The 23,935-nt window shown below is 34.1% G+C and overlaps 2 protein-coding genes across 3 annotated transcripts; one reads left to right on the top strand and one right to left on the bottom strand.

The window, feature by feature from the left end:
- The first annotated feature begins 2,951 nt into the window (after positions 1-2,951).
- On the top strand, positions 2,952-4,173 carry LOC136201366 (acyl-CoA--sterol O-acyltransferase 1-like). The gene has a single exon (XM_065992027.1). The coding sequence runs from the start codon at positions 2,981-2,983 to the stop codon at positions 4,052-4,054; it is 1,074 nt and encodes a 357-aa protein (XP_065848099.1). The 5' UTR covers positions 2,952-2,980; the 3' UTR covers positions 4,055-4,173.
- Positions 4,174-15,469: 11,296 nt separating this feature from the next.
- LOC136201506 (protein LAZ1 homolog 1) lies at positions 15,470-23,215 on the bottom strand. 2 transcript variants are annotated; one of them, XM_065992186.1, is made up of 9 exons: positions 23,012-23,215; positions 21,831-22,336; positions 21,565-21,621; positions 18,059-18,167; positions 17,764-17,948; positions 17,595-17,683; positions 17,129-17,384; positions 16,258-16,503; positions 15,470-16,103 (listed from the first exon to the last, which is right to left on the bottom strand). In XM_065992186.1, exons 2-9 carry the CDS (start codon positions 22,122-22,124, stop codon positions 15,822-15,824), a joined length of 1,518 nt encoding a protein of 505 aa, XP_065848258.1. In that variant the 5' UTR covers positions 22,125-22,336; positions 23,012-23,215; the 3' UTR covers positions 15,470-15,821. The 2 variants fall into 2 exon arrangements, with proteins under 2 accessions (XP_065848258.1, XP_065848257.1); XM_065992185.1 differs by having other exon boundaries at positions 22,911-23,215.
- Between the last annotated feature and the right edge of the window lie 720 nt (positions 23,216-23,935).

Genomic DNA, 23,935 nt, shown 5'->3' on the forward strand with positions numbered 1-23,935 from the left:
GTGTGCTATCAATTTGGGAACATCGCTCACAACGGAATAGCCACCTATCAAGACCAGAACCATCAAAATTGGGAAATTCGACCTTGGTAAAGTGCATTGTTGATAGGGGTCAAAAAACCCTTTAGTACGGTTTTAGGGATTATTTTGTATTTTTTATTATCTTTTTATTTGCTTTAATAATAATTTATTATTGTTTTGTTAGTTTTAGGTTTTGAATTACCTTTTTAGCATTTTATTAAATATTCCTAATTTTTGTCAAGTATTTTATCACTTTTAATGAATTAATCTCTATATGTTACTTTGAGCTTTATCTGTACCTAAAATTAAGAAATTTTTTTAATTGAAATACGGACTTAGCCTAAACCCAAAATTAAGAAATTAATCTACCAAAAATAAATCAAATTTGACTTGGTAATTAAAAAATGATTTTTGGTAGGATAATTAATTAATTATGGATGAATTATCTAAATAATATTTTATGAGATTATGTGCAGATTTTTAGAGATAAATGTGAAGATTTTTAAGGATCGGAATCATGATGCTTTTCTGACCAGATTCATTGGACTCGGCCTTTCTGACTAGATTCATTGAACCTACTCAAGATTTCAAATTCAAATAAAAATCCTGCAGAATATTTTGGCAGATTTTTAGTGATTATCTTTGAGTTTTTTTGTATTTAAATAATTAGATTAATTAGTTTTTATTAGATAATGTTTGAAGAGTTAATTTTTTATTAGAATAGTTTTTCATTAACCAGTGTTTCATTAGTATAGCTTTTTATTAATTAGTACTTCATTAGAAATAGCTTTTTATTAATTAGTCTTTCATTAATAATAACTTCCATCAGTTAGGAATAATCAGTTAGACAGTTTGTAAAGTTAGTCAGTTTTGTAGAGAATTATTTTGTAATCAATTTTTAGTTTTTAGTTTTAGTTTTTAGAAGATCTTTAGTTTTGTAAAGAAACTCTAGCCTCCACCCTTGAAGAATCCTCCTCCTTCCTCCGTCTACCATTGAAGAACACCAACCTCCATGCTCAAAGAGGATTATTCAAGGCTTTCATCCTTCAAGTCCTAGGAAGACATTTGCACTGGTTGACAGGTTCCCTGAAAGAGATTTCTTTCTCTTTTACATTCTGTTGCCTCTAATCCATTCTATGAATCATAGGCTAATTGTATCATCGTGACAATACTTTCTTCATCTTTAATATTAATCTAAGTTCTGTTTTATGCAATTAATTGTTATCATTATTCTGAGTCTTACGCTTTGCTTTTCTGGGTTAACTCATTCATAAATCTAAATATCATCTTGGCACATATTGCGAGCTGAATCTGACTAAGTCAGAATCTATAAGATTGACAACCTCATGGAAGATTAAGCCCAAATTTCTGAGCCTTAGAGCTAGTTTCGGTCTTACAAGGGAATCACGCGCTAGGAACCATAGAATGATAAGTAGGGTTAATCGCCTTAGGCACAAGTGACTCGGATTAGGTTAATAATTAAATGTTAAAATAGGATTAGAATTGATATTATTGTATCATCCCATCTCATTCCAGGTTAATTTTACAAACCATCAATCTCAAACCCCCAATAGCCTAGATAACATTAGAAGCCTAGTAGTTTGTGGATTCGATACATGGACTTGTCCAGATTATTACTTGATAATGACAGGGTACACTTGAGTCTCTTGGAGCGTCAGCTCGGAGGTGCATCAGTTGCAAGCTGGTAAGGAGTTTTAGTGGAATGCTCTGAGTTAAGATTCACAGAGGTATTGGGGTTTTGAGGAGTAATAGTTTAATCTTATCGCGAATGTGCTTTGGGTTTTGGCGATTAGATCGTTCAACACTTGCTCTTGCTGCTTACTATGCTAAGTAAGCATATTGTTTATCATATTTTTCAAGTTTTCTTCTACCTTCTTGAGGTATTGTGATCTGGTGATATCATTCATGGTGAATTTGGATTTGGTGGGAGATAAAAGGTTAAGAACGATGCTCTGATACCAAATGTTACAGGGAAAGGTAACGAGTATAAAAATGAGAAGGAGAAAAGCAGTTAGAGGAGAGAGATTCTTGTGGTTTTCATTCGCAAATAACGAGCTCAACACATAGGGCTATATAGTTGTAACACAACAGTCATCCATACACGTGTCTCTCCCTTTCTCTCTTTTGCAACTAACAATAACAATTGTAAGCAAAATGACTGGCCAACTAAACACATACTCTAATGAACAAGACGCAAATTCAGCAATTAGAATGGTTAATTAAAATGAACAATAACTTTGCCTCATAACAACAAGACCCTATCATTTGGTTACTGAACAAGAAACTTGAAATCAGAGTGGTTCCCCCTAATTTCAGCAAGACAACAATTAATTGAATTTATATACAAATAAAACAAACCCTAGTGTTCCCTTTTATTTTTACATCTTTACCTCCAAACTGCTTTGGCCCTTCTTTCACCGCCCTGCAACTCAATACGGGGCCTCTTAGTCGTTGCCTACAAGATAAAGGAATTTAATAGGGTGAAATACATGAATATCATAATTAACTATAAAATTACAACTAAATTATATTACCAAACTTAATTCTTAATATGTCATTATTTTCTATATACTATAAATAAAATATGATTTTACATCTTAATTTAAAAATTCTAGACCCAAATCATAAATTCTAAACTCTAGAAAATATATCCTAGACACTTAATTTATAAATTCTAATCATTAAAATATATCAAAATGACTGATTTTATTAGTTTGACATAATTCAAAATCATTACTTTAAATAATTTTTCAAATCTGAATTTCTACATAAATTTCCCAATTTAATAACAGAGAATGTCACTTTCTGGAAGAATAGTCTAGCTTTTATGATGCAAGTCAAAAGTGGAAAACTTTTAGAAGAAGAAAAAGCAGATTCTAGATGGGCGTCTTAGTGACTATAATAACATCACATGTAAGAAGCACAAAGCAGAAGCAGAGAGATGGAGGAGGGAGGAGGAGAAGTTGTTAATTTCATTAAGGTATGGACAACAGTTGTTATTTCCTTATGTTACTGTTATGGAATCAGAAACAAGGGAATCAAAAAACTCATTTTTGTCTTCCCTGTTGTTTGTCTTTTTCTGTATCTCCCTCTCAATCTCTCCTCTCCTCATCTTGGAGGTACTACTGCCTTTTTTATTGCTTGGCTCGCCAATTTCAAGCTTCTCCTCTTTGCTTTTGGAAAAGGCCCTCTTTCTCTTGATCCATCCATTTCTCTTCCTCTTTTTGTGGCTGTTGCTTGCTTACCCATCAAAGTCTCCCCTAATTCCACCCTAAATCACACATCTTCCACTTCCACTTCCACCAAAATTAAGGATGGGTTCTTAAGTTATGCACTTAAGGGTTTTATTGTAGCCATTTTGGTCAATATCTATAAATATAGTGATTTCATCCATCCTAAAATCATCTTCGCCCTCTATGCCTTTCATATTTATTTTCTACTTGAGATAAATCTAGCCATATCTGCCGCTTTGGCTCGTACCCTTTTGGGGATAGAGCTGGAACCACAGTTCAACCACCCATATCTTGCAACATCACTTCAGGACTTTTGGGGGAAAAGATGGAACCTAATGGTCACTGGTATCCTGCGACCAACCGTATACGATCCCATCCGAAATGTCTTCAAACGCCTTTGTGGCCGAGATTGCGCCACACTTGTAGCTGTTTTTGCGACATTTGTGGCGTCGGCTATTATGCACGAGCTCATGTTTTATTACTTGGGGCGCGTCACACCCACGTGGGAGATTACTGCATTTTTCCTTTTGCATGGTTTTTGTGTAACGGCTGAGATTGTTATAAAGAAGGCCTTTAAAGGAAAATTGCAGTTGCCGGGCATACTATCTGGAATGTTCACAGTTGTATTCGTTTTTGCTACTGCAAATTGGCTATTTTTTCCAAAGTTTGCGGAGTATCAGATTGATGTTAGAGCGTTTGAGGATTACGCGGCGATAGGAGCGTTTATGAGGCAAGCGAGTGAACGAGTGTTGAATTTGTGCCCGGGTCATCCACACTTGTGATCTCCTTTCCTCATCTCTGAGTTGCTTGTGCTGTTTAACTTTGGGAATTTGTTGCTATAAATTCTTTTTTAGTCTTTTGCTTTTTCTTACAATGGTATAAGTAAAGCTCATTCATTTCATGGTCTTCTTGGAATATGAGGGGATTAAAAAAAAAAAAAAACAATTCTGTTCATGCTTACTTTGTTTTTACCATCAACTTACTTTATTAAATCCACCCGAAGCAAACAAAGTAAACTTTGACAAAGATCCAGAAAAACATCAAAGAGAACATTTCGGATCATGTATTTCAGGCTATGAGCTAAAAAATAATTTAATAGGATTTCAGATTTTATTATGCGTGTATTTTCTTCAATTCAGAAAACTGAGATGGTATTGAGTGGGGAGAGAGACGAAAGATATATGGAAGCAAATAAAAATTTAATGTCTTAGTTTATTATTTTAAGAAAAACTTATGTAGTACAAATTCTAATCCTTCCTATTGACTAAACAGGAGAGGATCCAAATCAGTATAAAATAAATTTCCAGAGGTTATTCCTGAATTAAATTAATAAATTAATTTACTTAATCAATATAAAATCTCTCTAGGATTAGAGCAAAACACAAGGGAGATGTTTGTCATTACTTGTACAAATCCTAATTAAAACTGTTTTTTCGTTACAACATCTCCTAAAGTTATTTAGAAAATTTATATAGCTTTTTAGAAAATTGTCTTTCACAATTTATTTAGAAACGTTTATATTAATTTTATATATATATATATATATATATATTATCATAACTTTTAATATAATATACTTTTAAATTTTTTATCATTTACTTATCAAACATTTCTTAACTTTTTATAATAATATATTCTTCCACAGAATTTTAAAACGGTGGATGCTTTTGGCCACAATAATATCAAACCAGCTCTAACTCTTTTAGTTTTTTTAGATAACTAACTTTTTTATGGGATAATTAAATCTTTTAGTTGGTAAAGCACTAACTCTAGTTTGCAAGTGCGAGTCAGGGAAGGAGACTGGGGGCCCGTTTGTTTTACCTACTGTTTGCTGTTGTTGTTCGCTGTTTACTGTTATGGTTTGCTGTTTGCTGTTAAGGTTTGCTGTTGCTGTTTGCGGTTGCTGTTACGGTTTGCTGTTTGCTGTTGGAAAAAACTGCTTTTCCAAAAAGCAGAGATTCTCTGCTTTTGTAAAATGCTGCTTTTCGGGTGTAAAAGGCAAACAGGAGATTACTAACCAAACACCTAATGCTGCTTTTCAATTGTTAAAGGCAAACAGGAGATCACTAACCAAACACTTAAAACTCCCCCTTTTGAAGTGAAAAGGCAAAAGGAGGCTGAAAAGGAGCAACCAAACACCCCCTGAGAAGGCTTAGAGGGGCCAGGTCCTCCCGGCCACACGATGGTTTCGGCTCTTTAGTCGGTGGACCTTTCCCTACTATGGATGGTTTCGCTCCATGCTCCCACAAATTAAGGGTCAAGGTACTTAATTAACTAATTGAGTTTGTATTTATATATAAAATCTAACTTGATTAAATATGATATACGATAAACTTTTCTATGTTAGTTCAAAATGACTCAATCTTATTTTTCTAGCTTAATTTTGAGAAGTTTTATAGAGATCATGTGTGACAATTTTTTTTATGGTGAGACAAATCTTATGGTGTGAACATGACCAATTTTGTAATTAAGTAGGGGAATGTGGCAAATTTGTAAATAAAATGAAAGAGAAAATTATTTTATTTTTTTAAATGCATTTTTCCGACTTTTCCAATCTCGTTTTCCAAAAAAAATTATACCGTTGGACTCGTCTTAATTAAACGGTCATTTTAAGATCCTAGAAGCTCGGGTAAAAAAAATTCCGCTGAACGGAATCCGGTGATCTGTTTTTCTTTGAAAAAAAAATATCCAGAAAATTTTCAAAAAATTTCAGAAAATGTAAAAAGGTATTCTGAGAAACTTTAATTCTTGACTCAAAGTGAGATTCCTTACAGTTTAGTCCCAAATCAATGGAATCCGGCGATTAGGTGGGTGTTTTCCGGTGAGAAACCCGAAAATGCCCAGAAAATTCTCAAACAATTCCAGAAAATGTAAAACATTATTCGGAGAAACTTTAATTCTTGAGTCGAAGTATGATTTCTTACGATTTAATCTCAATAAAACTTTTTCCTTAATTTTATCCATTTTACATGCTTCAACAATTTATTGGGTCAAAACTGTAAAAAATCTCATTTTGAGCCAAGAATTAAAGTTTCTTAAAATAATGTTTTACATGTTTTGAAATTTTTTGATAATTTTTTAGGCAATTTTTGGCATTACCTTTCAGCACTATGTGTTGGAATATTTTGTTAGAACAATATAACAATTCTGTTGGAACAATATAACTATTTTGTTGGAACAATTGTTACACAGATTTATTCTATTGGAATAATATAAGAATTATAATTATTTTCTAAATAATTTAACTAATATAAATTTGAAGATATTATATTAAATACTAAAAACAAAAATGAAATTGAAGACGATAGATAATAAAATTGATTTAGAACAATTGGTAAACTGATTTATTATGTTGGAATAATATAAGTATTATATTGGAATAATATAACTATTTTATTGGAAAAATTGGTACGTTGATATATTCTGTTGGAACAATATAAGTATCATGTTGGAACAAATGGTACACTGATTTGTAACAATGTAAGTAGGATAAAAAATGTGCCCGGAAAATTATCGAAAAATTTCAAAATATGTAAAACATAATTTTAATAAACTTTAATTCTTATCTCAAAACGAGATTCGTTACGGTTTTGACCAAACAAATTGTTGAAGCATGTAAAATAGATAAAATTAAAGAAAAAATTCTATTGGGACTAAACCGTAAGAAATCCCGCTTCGACCCAAGAATTAAAGTTTCTCAAAATAATATTTTACATTTTCTAAAATTTTTTGAGAATTTTCTGGGCACATTCTTTCTCGCTGGAAAACGCTCACCCGGATTCCGCTCACCGGAATTTTTGGTAAACTGAACATCACGTCCGACCTATGGTTCGGGCGTTTGAACATCACGCCCGACTTATGGTGCGGGCATGAGGCTATCACGCCCGCACCACAGGTCGGGCGTGATGTTCATACGCCGGAACCACAAGTGGAGCGTGATGTTCATACGCCCGACTGCGATTCCGGTGAATTTCAAAAAACTCCCACAGATTCAAAAACGAAGCGTAAATCAACAAAAAAAACCGCAAATCTTACCATTTGTGCTTTCTCTTTACAGCCTCTGTCACGATCCATGTTTTGGTTCACAAATTAGTCCAGATTTAATCGAAGAGTCTATAGGGTTTTTGAGAGGTTTTGTGTTTTTTCAAATTTTGGGCAAAAGGTAGTTCGATCTATTCCCAAGGCTAGAGGTAGGAATAAGTGGCTAGGTATAGTAATTCACCTTTACATAGTAAAATATAAGAGTGAACAAAATATGTTATTAAAGATTAAATACAACTCATCAATAACTTGCTTTATTTAGAGATGAATGAATTCAAAATTCCATCTCTCTCTCTCATCCTTCATATCATAATGAAGGAGAGAAGTGATGAATTCAAAATCCCATCTCTCTCTCTCTCATCCTTTATAAATTATATCTAATGATTACATAATGATATGACAATCAACGCTATATTTATATCAAATCAAAATTAAGATGAAAAGACTAATATCAATTTATCTAACTTTCAATAAATATTAGGGTAAAGTTTAAATAAAACTCATGTGGTTTCACTAATTTTCAGATAAAGGACTGTGGTTTACTTTTTGTCAAAACGAGGACTGAGGTTTTCAACTTTAGAAAAATAAGGACTGTCGTTTACTTTTTTCGATTGATACTATTAAAATCACCCTTAACAACTTCAAAAATGACATATTTTAAGAACTACTAATATTCTAAGCAACTTTAATTCTTCAACTTTTTTATTTCGAGATTATTTAGATGATGTTTGGTAAAGAGAGAGAAAGTTAATGTTTAGAGAGAGAAAGTTCCAAAAAAGATGATTTTCTAAAATCGAAAATGTAGTTCCATAGAAAATATGACATTGAACAACTTTAATTCTTGAAAATTTTCATTTTCAGGTCGTTAAAGATAGTTTTAATAGCATTATTAAAAGTGTGAAACCTCAGTCCTCGTTTTGACAAAAAGTAAACCACAGTCCTTTATCTGAAAATTAGTGAAACCACAGGGATTTTATTTGAACTTTCCCCTAAATATTACTAACATTTATTATAATCATTATTCACGGACCAATCCTTATTGGCAAGCTAAAACAATGTTAAGTAATTTATAGTAATTACTATATAATTAAGAGTTTTTTACATAAAGTTAATATTCATTGCAGTAACTTATTATTTATCAGTTGATTTTTTATGGATTAAAAACCTATTTTGATTAAAAAAAAAAAATTGGAGCCTTAAAATATACGAGGCCTAAAGACTTTGATTTATGTTTTTATGGTTAAGTCGCCTGCTTTTATTGATATATCCTAGTAACTTTTTTTTTTATTAAAAGCTCAGGGGAACAGAAAGGCGATAGGAAGAAAAATCCGGTTAGGAATCCGAACCTAGACCAAACCAAACCACCTGAAAATATATAAATAATAAAAAATAAAAAAAAATACAAAGAGTTCAATGAAACAAATCAAAAACACAATTACTAGGAACTAAGAAAGCCTGTAGGAGACCCTATTACAAGAATCGTTATTTAATAATTCATTATAAAAATCAGGAACACCATGCCACTATATGAATGAGTCCAATGAAGATCCGAATTTAGCCAAAGCATCCGCAACTCGATTACCCTCTCTGAAAAACATGAGAGATGAAAAACTCCATCCGGGAAACTAATGATAAACACTGAAGCCAATCATGTCTAAGACTCCATGGAATCACCTTTGACTTGGTTTTGAAGAGATTCAGCACATAGATGGAATCCACTTCAAGCCAAAGCTGATGCCAGCCTCTCTCCCAGGCAAGAGAAATTGCTCGCATCGCACCCTGCAATTCAGCGATAAAAGTAGGAGCATCAGAGAGAGGAAAAGCGAAGCATCCCTCAGGAAAACCACATATCCATTACGAAATACACCCCCGGCTCCCACCCCGTGACCACTAGACGGGCCATCTGAGTTAACTTTTATCCATCCAAGACTAGGGGCTTGCTAACGAACCTCCACAATCTGCGGCGTACGAAGGAGATTACCCCTGATACAAAGCTGTCTGATAACATGGATGTCAGACCATCGATTAAAGAAAGAGCTGGAAATTAATAGATTTGACTCCCGAAGAAAACTCCATAGCTGGCGAAGCATGAGATGAATGTTGGGAGTCTGATCTAAAGCATACTCTATTAGGAGTAGTCCAAATGAGACCAGTTACACCAAGCTTCCAAAGATCCATCAATTGGAGGCTGAGCTGAAGACGGCAAAACTCAGAAAAAAAAAGACTTAATTGTGGTGAGAGAAAGTCGAACCTGAAACAAACCACCAAGAGTTGTCCAAAGCGTATCAACAAAAGGACATGCGAGGAAAATATGCTCACTTGACTCACAGCAAGAGCAGCAAAGAAAGCAACGCGAGGAAAGATTAACACCATGGCGGTGAAGAATATCATGCGTAGGAAGCTTGTTTTGGAGTAAACGCCAACAGATTAGGGCCCGCGAAGGAGGCACAAAGCCTTTCCAAATAATTGAACACTAGTCCGTCCATTCAGCCAGAGCAACATCATCCGACAAATTAGTATAGAATTCCTTGACAGAAAGCTTGCCCAAGTATTTTATTTCATATCAGTTCATCAAAATCCAGTCCGCCATTCATGTTTCATATTTGTAATTTAATGTCATTCGGAAGATGCTCAATACCAGACCAAATCCCATTGGACAAATGATTACGCACCAAATCATCAGAAAAAGGCGAGGAGTTCCAAGGAATGTTCATTTGAGAAGCGAAGGGAGGAACAAGCCAACGATCATACCAAAAATTAAGGTTGCTGTTACAGGCAATATACCAAAAACAATCGTATAGAATACGATGCGAAAGTTACTTATAAGAGCTCCAAATGGATGATTTAATAGGCAATGATTTAGGCCGACTAAAAGAATCAAAGAAACGACCGCGAAGCACGGTTAATGTGAAATCTTTTGCAACCAAAATATCTCAGGCTAACTTCCTAAGCATAGAAATATTCATAAACCCAAGATCTTTGATACCCAAACCATCAGCCTTCTTTGATTTACAACAGACCAGCCAAGGAACACTAATCAATTTTTTACTATCAATGGAACCAGTCCAAAGGAAATTACGCATGCACCTACTCATCTGTTTAATCAAACAACAAATGAGTGAAGACAATAACTATTGATTACAGAAGATATTAGAGTAAGTATGCCAGCCATAGATAAAGATCTCCCTTTCCAAAGACTGGACTTAGTAAGGATTTTATCCGTAATAGGCTATAAAAAATTGACACGAGGAGCGCCCGCAAATAACGGAATCCCACGAAAAGGGATGCTACCAACATGAAGGCCAGTTAGAGCAACGAAAGATGATGCACGATTATGCCCCACTTTGTCCTCGAAAACTACCACAGATTTATCCTAATTAACCAACTGGCTAGACAACGATCCATAGAACCTGAAAATACGCTCAATTGCTTTCATGTTACTAATAGAAACTTTTAGAAAAATCAAAATATCATCAGCATAAAGCAGATGTGATGGGAAGGGAGAGGAACGCGTGTACGACATAGGAGCTAAAGAGCCATCCTGAATAGCCTTGAGGGGCAACCTGCTAAAGAAATCTTCAATTAAGCAAAATAGGATGGGAGATAAGGGATCCCCATGCCTAACCTCTCGGGAACAACGAAAGTATCCTTTAACATTGCCATTAGTTAAGATCGAAATCCTTGCAGAACGAAAAATGTTAAGAAGCCAATGGACACAAAGTTTCCCCAAAACCAAAACCTCACCTGTAATGTGAAATATTCAATTCAAATCATGTCCTCGTCAGTGTCCTTTAAGGTTGCTTTTTGCTCATACCTTTCACCCAACGTAATTTATTTCGGATCAGATTGTTACACTAAATCTTTAAAATCGTGAAAATTCAAAAGATTAATCTAGAAAAAATAAATGATTAGAAGCTAAATCTTTAATACTTTAAAAATATAAAAACTTAATTATAGGTTTACCAAATGAAAGAGCCTTTGATATTTATTTGACCAGGTCGCAAATTAATTATCCTTTCTCATCTTTACCCCTTTACATGGTGTTGGGATGGTTCTAAATTTTTAATTTATACATGTTAAAAGCATATGGAAATTTTTATCATGTGATTTTATTCAAAATGAAATTGAAATATAAGAGAAAAAAACAATAAGGAATACATAAAAATAATAAAAAGAAAAGAAGTTTAGTTTGGTTTATATTTTTGAACTAAGTGCAGCCCATCACTTTGATGATTTTTCTGAGGCATCAAACACTGGAATCTTGGATCGAGGCCACAAAACCCTAAAACTAGACATCTCAAGGTTTCCAGAACTACTCATGGAACTACAACCGTTCAGTGATGAAGAATATATGAATTTTTTAAGTTGAAACAGAAAACACACAAGACATTACGAGATCAGCTATTTCTAAGGAATTTTTACAATCACTCTCCATATGTTTTTTTCCATGTTTTTCTCGTAAACAGAGTGTAATGCCAATTAAGTTAGTGGAGAGTGAAGTGAGCTAATTATTAGGGAGATTTGAGTTAGTGGATATTGATTTTCTTGCTCATCAAGCTCATTTTTCCTACAAATAGAAGACATTGTCTTTCTTCTACACCTTCAATCGACCAACTAACGACACAGTACATAACTCAACCAAATCAAATGTCTATCCTTTTAAGTCTCTTTTTTATGAAATATCATTCTTCCTTTATTTTCATTCAATTTGACCTCAAATCATCATTTAACTTAAACTTTTGTTTTCTTACCAAACTGTTGTGATCGGCTAAAGGGGTCCATTTACATATCTAACTCATTTTGCTTCCATCTCACCAAATTAGACACTTTCATCCATTTTGGATAAAATTATCCTTAGTTCTATTCGATCGATCGATCCATCTGCTTCTGTTCCAACTTCTTCTTCTTCCGCTTCGTCCCCTTCTTCTTCTTCGGTTCATCTTCTTCGATTTCTGATACCAATCATTAGCTATTTTTTAGATTATTGAAATATTATATTCAATTTTCCGTAGAAATGGTATGTTTTTAGCTTATACGCTTGCTTTTCTCGCTGGTCTTCCCTCTTTCTTCATCTGTAACGCTATCGTTTCAATTTCCTCAATTTTCCTCAATTTTCCTCCATTATTATCACATTTATGACGAAATTTGTCACACCTCGTCACAAATGCGACAACAGTTGTCGCATCTCGTCACAAATGCAACAACAATGGTCGCATTTCGTCACAAATGCAACAACTCTTGTCGCATTTGTGAGGAATTTGTCATAAATGCAACATCACAACACTTGAATTGTTAGATTTTTTTTCTCATTTTTTGAGCTTTCCATCCTAATCTTCTTCCGCAGACACTAATTCTTCAAAGGTTGAACGAAACATAATCTCTTCTCTTTATAAACCACCGTCTTTTCATCGGTTTGGGATTGCGAAGAAGACGTCGAGAGTTTGAAGAAGAAGGTGAATTGAAATAAGGGTATTCTTGTCCAAAGTGGATGAAAGTATCTAATTTGGTGAGATGGAAGCAAAGTGGGTTAGATATGTAAATGAACCCCTTCAAATGGGCTAGTAATTAGCTCTATTTTCAAACTGATATCTGGAAAAAAAATTATCCAAACCACGGTGATTGAGCTTTTTCATTTTGCTAAAGGAGATGACTGGGGCTTTTCGTTTTACTAAAACAATGATCTTAAAATTAAAATGTGCATTGACTATTCTCAAAATTGAAAAATCATAGACTTAATGGTATCTTAAGCAACTTTAATTCTTCAATTTTTTAATTTCAAGGTCATTTAGGTGGTTTGGTGAGAGAGAAAAATAAATATTTTAGAGAAAGAAAACTCTAAAAATGATGATTTTGAAAGATAAAACATTTGGTTCCATTGTAAATATGACACTAAACAACTTTAATTCTTACAATTTTCTATTTTGAAGTCATTAATGATCATTTTTATAGAGTCAAACTAAAAGATTCTCGTTTTTAGCAAAACAAAGAAACTCATTGACCGTTTGGAAAAAAATAGTGTAAATTCCAAAAAAATCTCATGTGGTTTCATGTATTTAAAAAAAAACCATATGGTTTGTTTTTACAAAAAAAAAAAAGGACTGTGTTATACGCCGTTACCCGAAAAACGGAAAATGGCTTAACACCGTATAAAAAAATTGGTTTTCCCCGTTTTACCCCTTGCCACATCATCTAAACTAACGGTGTTAAGCCATTTTCCGTTTTTTCGGGTAACGGCGTATCACACGATCCCTTTTTTTTTTGTAAAAACAAACCACAAGGGCTTTTTTTTGAAATACATGAAACCACATGGGGATTTTTTTAGAATTTACCCAAAAAAATATTCTAAATAACAATGTTATCAGAACCGGACCGGACATCAAACCGGATTGATGACTGGGTCACGGGTCACTTGGTCGGACCGGATGGCTCGGATTGCTCGAACCGGATGACGTAATAAATAAATATATATTTATATACATTAAATATATATAATTAATTTAAAATTATTTTTATACATTATATATATCCAAAATAAATTATAAACAATTTTGGTTTGTTATTTTTTGTTAATTTGAGTCTTAAATATATAACGAATAAATTAAATTCAGAATATATTGAAATATATCAACGTATTCTATGCCATAAGATCTTTTTAAAAATATATTATACTCAAAACGGACAAATAATGAGCGAGAAATTGATGTTCAAAGTGAACCATTTGAAATGGTTTAGAAGAAGATAAAATGAAATTAAACATTTACATCCTACATAGGAAAGAAATGAGAAACTTAACTGGTTTATAAGTAAATGGGTTTTACAAGCCTTTAACCAATTACTAGGGAAAAGGCTCTCTCACGCGCAGGGGTGCAATCGATTAACCATTGGATTAGGGGTGCACCCGCACGACGTGGGTGACGCGAATGCCGCACCAAAATTAGATCCCATAACTTGACACACCTTTTATTTTTAATTTCATTGTTTTAAAATTAATTCTAGCCCATATTTCATTGTTAAAATTGAATTAATTCTAGATCCCGCCCAAATTATCTCATTCCACCCAAGCCCGCCTCCCATTTCCAGGCAGCCCGCCTTTACATTTCGGATTTCAAAAAAACCCACCCACCTAAACAATTCCAGCGCTGAATTTTTTTTTTTTTATTCAAGAGACCCGGGGTCACACCGGGTCCCGGGCCAACCCTGGATCTCTTCGGTTATTTCAACATTGAAATAACCGGACAGGCTCGGACCGGTTTCCTCGCCGGTTTCCGGTTGGACCAGTCCGAGCCTGATAACATTGCTAAATTTGATTGTGGAATCAGACAGCATCGAAGCGGTGAAAGTTGTCAACAATAAATGCTCCCCCCATCATCCTTCTAAGTCCTTGATCTAGCAATCAAAGCTCTGGTAACATATTTTCAAGAATATACAGGTTCAACATATATACAGAGAGTGCAACAAAAGTGTAGATTTTCTAGCCAGACAAGCACACTCTCTGCCATTGGGGATATTGGTTTTAAATGTCCCAATTGAGGGGATGGATTCCTTGGTGCAAGATGATAAGAATGAGGCTGGACTCTCCAGAAGTATAACTACATAGTGTTGATGCATCTGTTTCTGTGTTTTTTTAGCTTTCTAGTTTAGTTTTTTTTAGTTTTGTGCTGTTTGCTTTGTTTCTGTTTTTTGTATTCCTGTATCACCAAAAACAAATAAATAACAATTGACAATACGTGAATACATGAGTTTTTTTTTTTTTTTTACTTTACCCCTTTTTTGTTAGCAAAAAGAAAAATATAAATTTATCAAAACTAAATCCTAATCAAACATCCTTCTCGAACTATTTGAACCAAAACAGCTTAAAATACCCCAAGGGTGGAGTTCAAATGAACAGGATCTGTAAAATGAAAAAAAAACCTCCAAATTAGAACTTTATGAAAAGCTATTATCTACTTTAAAACAGCTAAAAATAGTTATTTCCAAATTCTAAACAAACATTCTTCTATTAGCTATTTGAAACAAAACAGAATAACATATCTGAATCTCAAACAAATAACATTAAATTTCAACAATTTCATTTCATACTACATTAGTTCTATTCGGAACATAATATATATATATATATATATATACAAGTTAAACGGCTCAGTTTCATATCGACGTAAACTGAAATGTATAAATTGAATTCTTTCTTTTATTTCCAGGACAAGGGCTGCAGTAAGTTTGAGGTTACAATGAGGAGATTCTGAACCTAGTAATGTACCACCATCTAAAACTTCTGTACATTTGTTTCAACTCCAGCCAGGTATAGAGGAGCTTCCACCAATGACAGAATTAGTATCATCTTTTCTGTACATTTTCAGTTACAAAATTTGAAGACTCGTCAGGGTTAGTTAGCTCTTCATCTGCAAAGACAGCATGCATAAAATCGTGGGATTTTAACAATCTCGCCAACAATGTTTGCTCAAAAGGCCATGACGAATTGTCTCTCATACAATCCCATATTTTTGGACATTAATTACCAGACCTTAACTTGGATTGCTGTAGAGGTCTCTTGCTGTTAGACAAACCGCTGTCACTGACACTCCCCTCAAGAAGCTTGTCACGAGCATCAGAAAACTCCGCTGTCCACGAATTCAATGGGACAAGATAATTGTCATCCTTGGTACTCTTCCTTTCCTGCTCATGGCGTTTCACATTTTCAGATATCTGATGAATGGTTCTATTTAATTTTGCAAACCCCCTTTCGACTGGTTCTACCACATGTGAAACTGTATATTTCATGTCATCGACAATCTGAAATCATGTAAAGGAAGAATAAGCATCTAACAAAGCAACTGTAATGTGTCATAACTAATAACTTGATCATCTAGCCTATATGTCATAATCATAAGAAAAAGAACAGTTAGAAATGAATTGAGTCCATTTGAGCAGGGAACAAGTGACTCACAATTTCACCACTACCAAGTACCACATCACGAACACTCTGGGGGAAATTCAATCTTTTTTCTCTCTCATCGTGCCTAGCTAGGCGTATTTTACTAAATCTTTCACAATCCTGAACCTCTTCAGGATCTGGAGGCGAACCAATAGATGCATAGTCAGTCATCACAGCTACATTACGAACACATCTTTCTCCACGCTTGTACGGTACAGCTGGAAAGACATACAAATGCACTATGGCTGCAATACCCATCTGCTTCACCAAATTTGCTGATCAGATGACTCGAATTTTAAAACATGAATGTAACACTTCATTGCAATATGGACCAATCAGAAACTATACTGCTTAAAGAAATGCATTATATTGCAGCGCTACTCATTTGTTATTCAACATATATATTTATTAATATATGACTCCTATTAAGAAGGGAGGGGCAAACTCATTGGATGGGTTCCTCAGGAGTTTCAGATTCACCTTAAAGAAGCAAAACTATCAAACAAACAGTTACCAAGGACACTAATCGTTTCAGTGATAGGATTACTCATATTGCAGAAATATCCATCAAAAGGCATGCTTGTCTCAGTCCCATATTTAGTTTTAGGATAATAACCTATCAATCTCAGCACACTGTTTAAAATAATTATTAGGCTTCCTGCTAAAGTTGAATAAAAGAATAATTTAACATTAATATCAAGTCTAATTCTCCTTTCCAAACATGCATCTTGCACATCCTCCTCTACCCACATCTAGAAAAGGCAAATCATCACAAAAACGATTTGTTTTAAATTTAACTTAGTAAACAAAATTCCACTGTTGTCATGTATCATATTGCAAAAAAGATTGTGTATATATTTACAAATGAAAGAAGACCAGGCACCTCTATACAGATAATGTAGTCTTGTATGCGTGTTTTCAGCTCCTGGGCCAAAGACCCTCTCAAAACTCCCATAGAGAAAAGCAATGCAACAGCAAGACCTTGCCACCAAGTCAGGAAAACAATTGATTTGAATGTCAGAAACTTCGCCAATGGTTTAATTGGAGCCAGCTTGTCTTTAATTACAGAATAGAACTGCACAAGGCAATAGAGGGCCCAGCTTTGACTGAAATTGAGAACAACTGCCAGGTATGGATAGCTGCAAGTATTTCTCATTCAGGTTACAAGTGAAAACAAAATGATGGTTCCTTCCAATGGTTAAGATTACATATTGGGGAAAACAGATACAAGTACTAAGGAAGTATATAAACTGATGCATTTGCAGTAAACAAAAACAACAACAACAATGAAGTGTCACACTCCGCAAGCTTCAAGATGCAGACAGTGTTAATGATTCAGGATAACTTACCCGTATCTCCAATCAAATTTTCCCTCTTCATAAACCCCAAAACTCTCAAGAATCATTGCAAAGAGTGCACAGATCATTTTCAATATCATCTGCACAGAAAACATTATAAGCATTTTGGTTGCTGATTTCTTAACAATGAGAATGCTTCAGTTTAATAAAAACAACATACATATTGCACAATGCCAACTTTCACAGCATGATAGAAGTCAGCACCAAGTTGCCAATCCCTCAGAAAATAGTTCAATGGAAAGGGATGCTCTACAACTCCATATGCATATGATTCCTCCAGAAGTGGCAGACTAGAAGTCACTTCAGTTTGACTTTCCATGAATTTAATTGTACTTTCTTCCCCACCTTAAAGAAGCAAACCAAATTGACAAAAGGAAAAAACAATAGATGGTACAAAAATTTATAAATAATGCAAGACTATCAAGCCTAAGTAAATAAATTAGTAAAAGTAATACCTAAGCAGGCTATCAGATATCTCTCAAAGCAATACAACGCAAAAGCTTCATAACAGTCCCTAATTGCTTCACAGTTGAAAGCAGCACCAGAATCCAACAAAGATAAAAACTGCCCAAGAGAAATTAAATCCAGAAGTTCACGATTAGTCAGCCAAATGCATATAGCTTTTACTGTGCCACATGGTAAACATAAGGGATAATGGCCAAATTTAACCCTAGCATTTCAAGCAAAGTGCAGATTTAAGCCCTAACGTATGAAAAGCTGCAAATTTAACCCTAACGTCTCCAAGCAAGATCAATTTAGCCTTGCGCTATCAAAAACTTGAAAAGACTGGTTTGACTATTATTTAACTGTCACATTGGACCATCCAAACAAGTTTGTCGATAAATTGAAGTAGTTTGTACATTTTTTGTTGGTTTCTTGTAACTATATTAATAACGCAGCAAATATTTTAGACAGTTTGACAAAAGAAAATTGTGATTAACTTATATGTAGCAGATTTAGTTTTTAGTATTTTAACAGAATTTTTGTAATTTTGTTAGTACAATACACTAAATATCTTAGACATAATTAATATTTAGAAGGTCTGAAGTGACAGGTAGGACTAAAATTGATCTTGCTTGGAAATGCTAGGGTTAAATTTGCACCATAGGCTAAATCTACACTATATTTAGGGCCAAATTTGGTCTTTACTCCTAAACATGTGAGATATCTTTTACACTACAATATCTCCCACTTCCATACACAACGACTCCTCATACCATGTACAATGATTTGCTGATAGCAGCTAAAGTGAGCACTAAAACCTAAAACGAAAGCTAACAAGCACCAATATGTCCCTTGAGACACATGCAGAACACACACAAAAATTCAATAAGCCAAATTTTCAATGATTTAAATCCATATTAGAAACTATAAGCCAGATTTCTGAGCAAATTTGAGCAAAATATTTGCTAAGATGTTATTAGAGTTTCCTAGCTCCTTCACAACGTTTTTGGTTACTAAACTCTGAATCAAAGATCCAAAAGTAAATTAATTATAATTTCTAGTACCTAAAAACATGTAACAGATAAACAAGTAAAGGAACGCTCAGGAAGTTCCAATTTTGATTCCTGATGATGTATAGGAAATTGTTAGCATTTCTGTGCAGGAAAGAAAATGCATCTTGACCATAAGACATTAAGACCTGTTGACATATGATACATATCCTACATAGTATAAGAAAGTATAATATAAGCTGTGGTATACAAAAAAATTAGCATCTCTGTGACAAGTAACAAGGCATCCTGACCATATGACTTCTGTCAACATAACAAAACAAAAAACTTCAAAGGGATCAGAAATATTCCTTAACAATGTATGCAGCCATCGAGTCCCCATATAAGCATCAGTATCCAACATGTAAAGTAGGACGAAATTTCACACTTTGAATCTAACATTCAAAAGTAAATTAATTATAATTTCTAGTACCTGAAAATATGTAACAGATAAACAAGTAAAGCAACACTCAGGAAGTTCCAATTTTTATTCATGATGATGTATAGGAAATTGTTTGTGTTAAAGTAGCATAAGCATCCATTTGCAGAGAATTGAAAGATGGTTATATTATACATAGAATAAGAAAATATAATAACGTTTATGCATACAAAAAGTTAGCATCTCTGTGCAGGAAAGAAAATGCATCTTGACCATAAGACATTAAGACCTGTTGACATATGATACATATCCTACGTAGTATAAGAAAGTACAATAAGCTTTGAGGTATACAAAAAATTAGCATCTCTGTGACAAGTAATAAGGCATCCTGACCATATGGCTTCTGTCAACATAACAAAACAAAAAACTTCAAGGGGATCAGAAATATTCCTTAAAAATGTGTGCAGCAAACAAGTCCCCATCTAAGCATCAGTAGTATCCAACACATTAAGTTGGATGAAAAATCACATTCTGAATCTAAGATCCAAAAGTAAATCAATTATAATTTCTAGTACCTGAAAACATGTAACAGATAAACAAGTAAAGCAACACTTAGGAAGTCCAATTTTATTCATGATGATGTATAGGAAATTGTTTGCGTAAAAATGGCATAAGCATCCATTTGCAAAGAACTAAAAGGTGGTTATACATATCCTACATTGTATAAGAAAATATAATAACCTTTCTGGCATACAAAAAGTTAGCATCTCTGCGCAGGAAAGAAATGCATCTTGACCATAAGACATTAAGACCTGTTGACATATGATACATACCCTACATAGTATAATAAAGTACAATAAGCTTTGTGGTATACAAAAAATTAGCATCTCTGTGAGAAGTAACAAGGCATCCTGACAATATGACTTCTGTCAACATAACAAAACAAAAAACTTCAAAGGGATAAGAAATATTCCTTAACAATGTGTGCAGTAATCAAGTCCCCATCTAAGCATCAGTATCCAACACGTAAAGTTGGATGAAAAGTTCCAATTAGAGATAGATGTCATATGAGGTTTGTTTCTAACCATGAAGTCAAGGGGAATTCAATTTAAGTCAACTTCTGTCTTGTAAGATTTGTTGGTTAATTAAGAAAGTCTACTTAGTAGCTGGTAGGGCTTGCCCAATTCTCATACCTCAATGGTTATGCCAACCTTACATGTGATGTATAGACTCCTATAACCATGACGTATTTGCTTACTAGAGTATAAACATAGTTTCTTTAGAAAAAACATAATAAAAAAAAAAGAAAAGAAAGGGGATGATTTATTCTGAACACAAAGACAAGAAGCACCATTTCAAGTTATAATAGGTCCAATCCTAAAGCAGCATCATGCAACATCACACAGCCATATCTAACTCATTCTTTATTAGATCATTTGTTTCCCCAATAATAGTTCCGATCAATATGGTTTTGTAGCAGAAGAAAAGAAGAAAACGAAAATAATTAATCCCTCATTACCATGCCACTATAGCATTAGAACAAGATATTATGGATTCCAATTGTGTTGTGTTTTGTCAGAGATTAATATAAAAACTATTCTTGGGCCTTAACTATCTTAAGCTTTTAGTTCAATTGGCTCATTGACATGGTACCAGAGCCTCTTAAACCAAGCGGTTAAGGGATGGAATCCTGACAGCCTCATTAATTGGTGGAACTAAAAACACATGGTGAGATGGGCCTGTGTTGTACACGCTTCAAGCCCAGGAGACACTCGCGTGAGGGGGTGTGTCAGAGATTAATATAAAAACTATTCTTGGGCCTTAACAATGACAGAGCAACAAATCTTGGAAAAAACCTTGGAACATTTATATACTTCGCGGAAAAGAAAAAAAAGTAATGACAAAATGTATGTAACTTTTAACATAAAGCAAATAAGAAATGCATATCGCAATCCAACATAAACACTGCTGTATCCAGGAAAAAATATCCCACCTAAAAAGCTAAATTCTTATAAATTTTTAAAATGTGATTATGAACAAGACAAAAAGGAGAAGAGAAAAATTAATATGACATATTGCTCCACCATACCGATTCAAGAGAATAGACTGGAACCATCAAAATGAGTCCAATAAGGAACTTCTGCTCCTGAAATTAAAAACCAAACTCAACTCTGTTAAGTTCAAAGAAAAATATAAACTGACATAAAAAAAAAAGGGGAAAAATAAATATTATTTTTTCTAGTTGGGCCAAATCATATATAGCAGCGCGGGTAGCGAATATAAAACGTGGCATCGTACATGAACATGAAAGAAAACTCCAAAATTAAGAAGAAATGAAGAGATCCATGAACAAACCTCAGGCTGATTGTAAGCAGCTAAATGCTCAAAGAGAAGATACATGGACAGGATAAGAGCAACAAACACGAATATGCTAGCACTGAAAATTGGCCAGCTTGGCCAGATGATATTTTTGACAGAATCTGCACCAAATCTTACGGTCCAAAACTTCCCAGAACTGTTTGTGGACTCAACCAGTGTGAAAAGAAAAAATAAAGAACAAAAGGCTCCCTTCAATCCCATGGAGCAGCTTATAAAATAAATGTTTTTTTCAGAAGTCAATAAATAGCTTGCCTGATGAAAGGCAAACATGTTACTTCATTTAAATGGAATGTAAGTGAAACATATTGTATGCTTCTGCATGTATACTTGCAATCTCATTACAACACCATGCATTAGATCTTGGTCTTAGTTCCAGCTGCAGCAAGGGCCAGTGACCAGTCAATACTATTGCGTCTCTTCAAGGGAAACTGTCTACTTCATATGAAGCAAGTAAAGAAGCTCCCAGACAAGGACTATAATGCCTATGAGGATAACACAAACAATAGGAATCAATAAGAAAGTATTAGAAGGTGCATTAGTAGAATGGTGAATGCACCAGATAAATCTCCATCAATAACTTTTCGAAAAAAACTGGAAAGCTGCAAGCTATGCTAACTTATAAGCACTAGTGCAACATTAAGTAATTAAATCAACTGCAATTTTAGACATCAACGACATTGTATTTTTAAGAACTTGAGGAGAAATAATAAGCCCACAAGTGACCAATCGATCCTTGTGTATAAATAAATAGCACAAATTCAAGAAATGGATAGCAAATATTTAACTCACTAAACCCATCAGCAATTCACTCCAATAAAGCTCATAAAATCCAGCTAAAAATTTACGGAACGAAAGCAAAGGGTCATTCAAGAACTATACTCTTATGATTGTAAACGATAGTTGATTCAGAGTAATTTGCCTAACGAAATTTCAACCACTCCTTAACTCAATTTCGAAATCAAAAAGTACCGAACAACAACACACATTCAACAGAACATGCTATCATAACAAAATCGCAAAGCAGAGGACATACAAAACCCTAGGCTAATTATCTACCTTCTTAAAAGACGAGAGCGAAACCATGAATAAACCGCAGAGCTAACCTACGTGAGAAAGGATGTTAAAACTTAAAAAAACTATGATGAAAGAGTTAACACCTGTTGGTCGATATTTTCTCGAGAAATCTAAATTTTTCTGAAAGAAAGAAAAGAAAAAAGGATTGTTCTGATGAAGGAAGGAGAAAATTGAGAAAAACCGCAGTCGTTTTAGGCGGTTGAAAAAACGTATAGCAGAGCTTATGGATTATTGTAGAAAAAGAAAAGGCTAATCTCACTGTGAACTACAGAATTGAAGATGACAGGCAAGAGACAAGCCCTTAAACTGAAATTGGTTATGGGTCCAGTTTTGGGATTTTGTCTATAGCATTAAGGCATCGGCGGTGATATGTGGCTGCGATGCTGAATAGTATGTATTTGTTTGTCCACGTAGGCAATGACTTGCAGCTCGGAAGGCAGCTGAGTTGAGAAAGCCATTACCTAATCATCAACGCAAAACCAAATTACTTCTTCCAAATTGGTTCCACGTAAATTAGCATTGGTTAACTTCCCAAAAACTTTTATATCCCGCCCAAAGACATGCAATGATTTATTTTCAATGTGTCCAAAATAGTAAATTAGCTCCTTAAACTTTGCAGGTATCTAATCAGCTCCTTAAATTTGTTTATTTCGTATTACCAACTTTTTAAATTTGTCCATAAAAGTATATTAGCTTTCTGAACACCTAAATATAAAAACCATAATACTAACTCTCGATCCTCATCCATTCAATCTCTCAAACCTGCAACACTAACTCTTATAATAGGTTGAAAGATAGGAGAAACGAAAAAACTACCTCTCGAATAGATGAAGACATATTTTTAGAATTTAGATTTAATAAATTTTTGTATTTAGTTGTTACCGAATAAGCAAGTTTAGGGAGTTGGTGAGACACTTGCAAAGTTTAAGAAGCTAATCTACTTTTATGGACAAGTTTATGGAGCCGGTGATACGAAATAAACAAGTTCAGGGAGCTGGTGAGACACA

This window comes from Euphorbia lathyris, chromosome 7 (genome assembly GCF_963576675.1).
Source record: "Euphorbia lathyris chromosome 7, ddEupLath1.1, whole genome shotgun sequence".
NCBI lineage: Eukaryota > Viridiplantae > Streptophyta > Magnoliopsida > Malpighiales > Euphorbiaceae > Euphorbia > Euphorbia lathyris.

Excerpts from the sequence above, each read along its gene's own strand:
- LOC136201366 (XM_065992027.1), top strand. The coding sequence starts at position 2,981 with ATGGAGGAGGGAGGAGGAGAAGTTGTTAATTTCATTAAGGTATGGACA.
- LOC136201506 (XM_065992186.1), bottom strand. The coding sequence starts at position 22,124 with ATGTTTGCCTTTCATCAGGCAAGCTATTTATTGACTTCTGAAAAAAAC. Across the intron at positions 17,949-18,058 it reads ATATCTGATAGCCTGCTTAG|GTGGGGAAGAAAGTACAATT; the intron begins GTATTACTTTTA and ends TGCTTCTTTAAG. Across the intron at positions 16,504-17,128 it reads ACTACATTATCTGTATAGAG|ATGGGTATTGCAGCCATAGT; the intron begins GTGCCTGGTCTT and ends TTGGTGAAGCAG.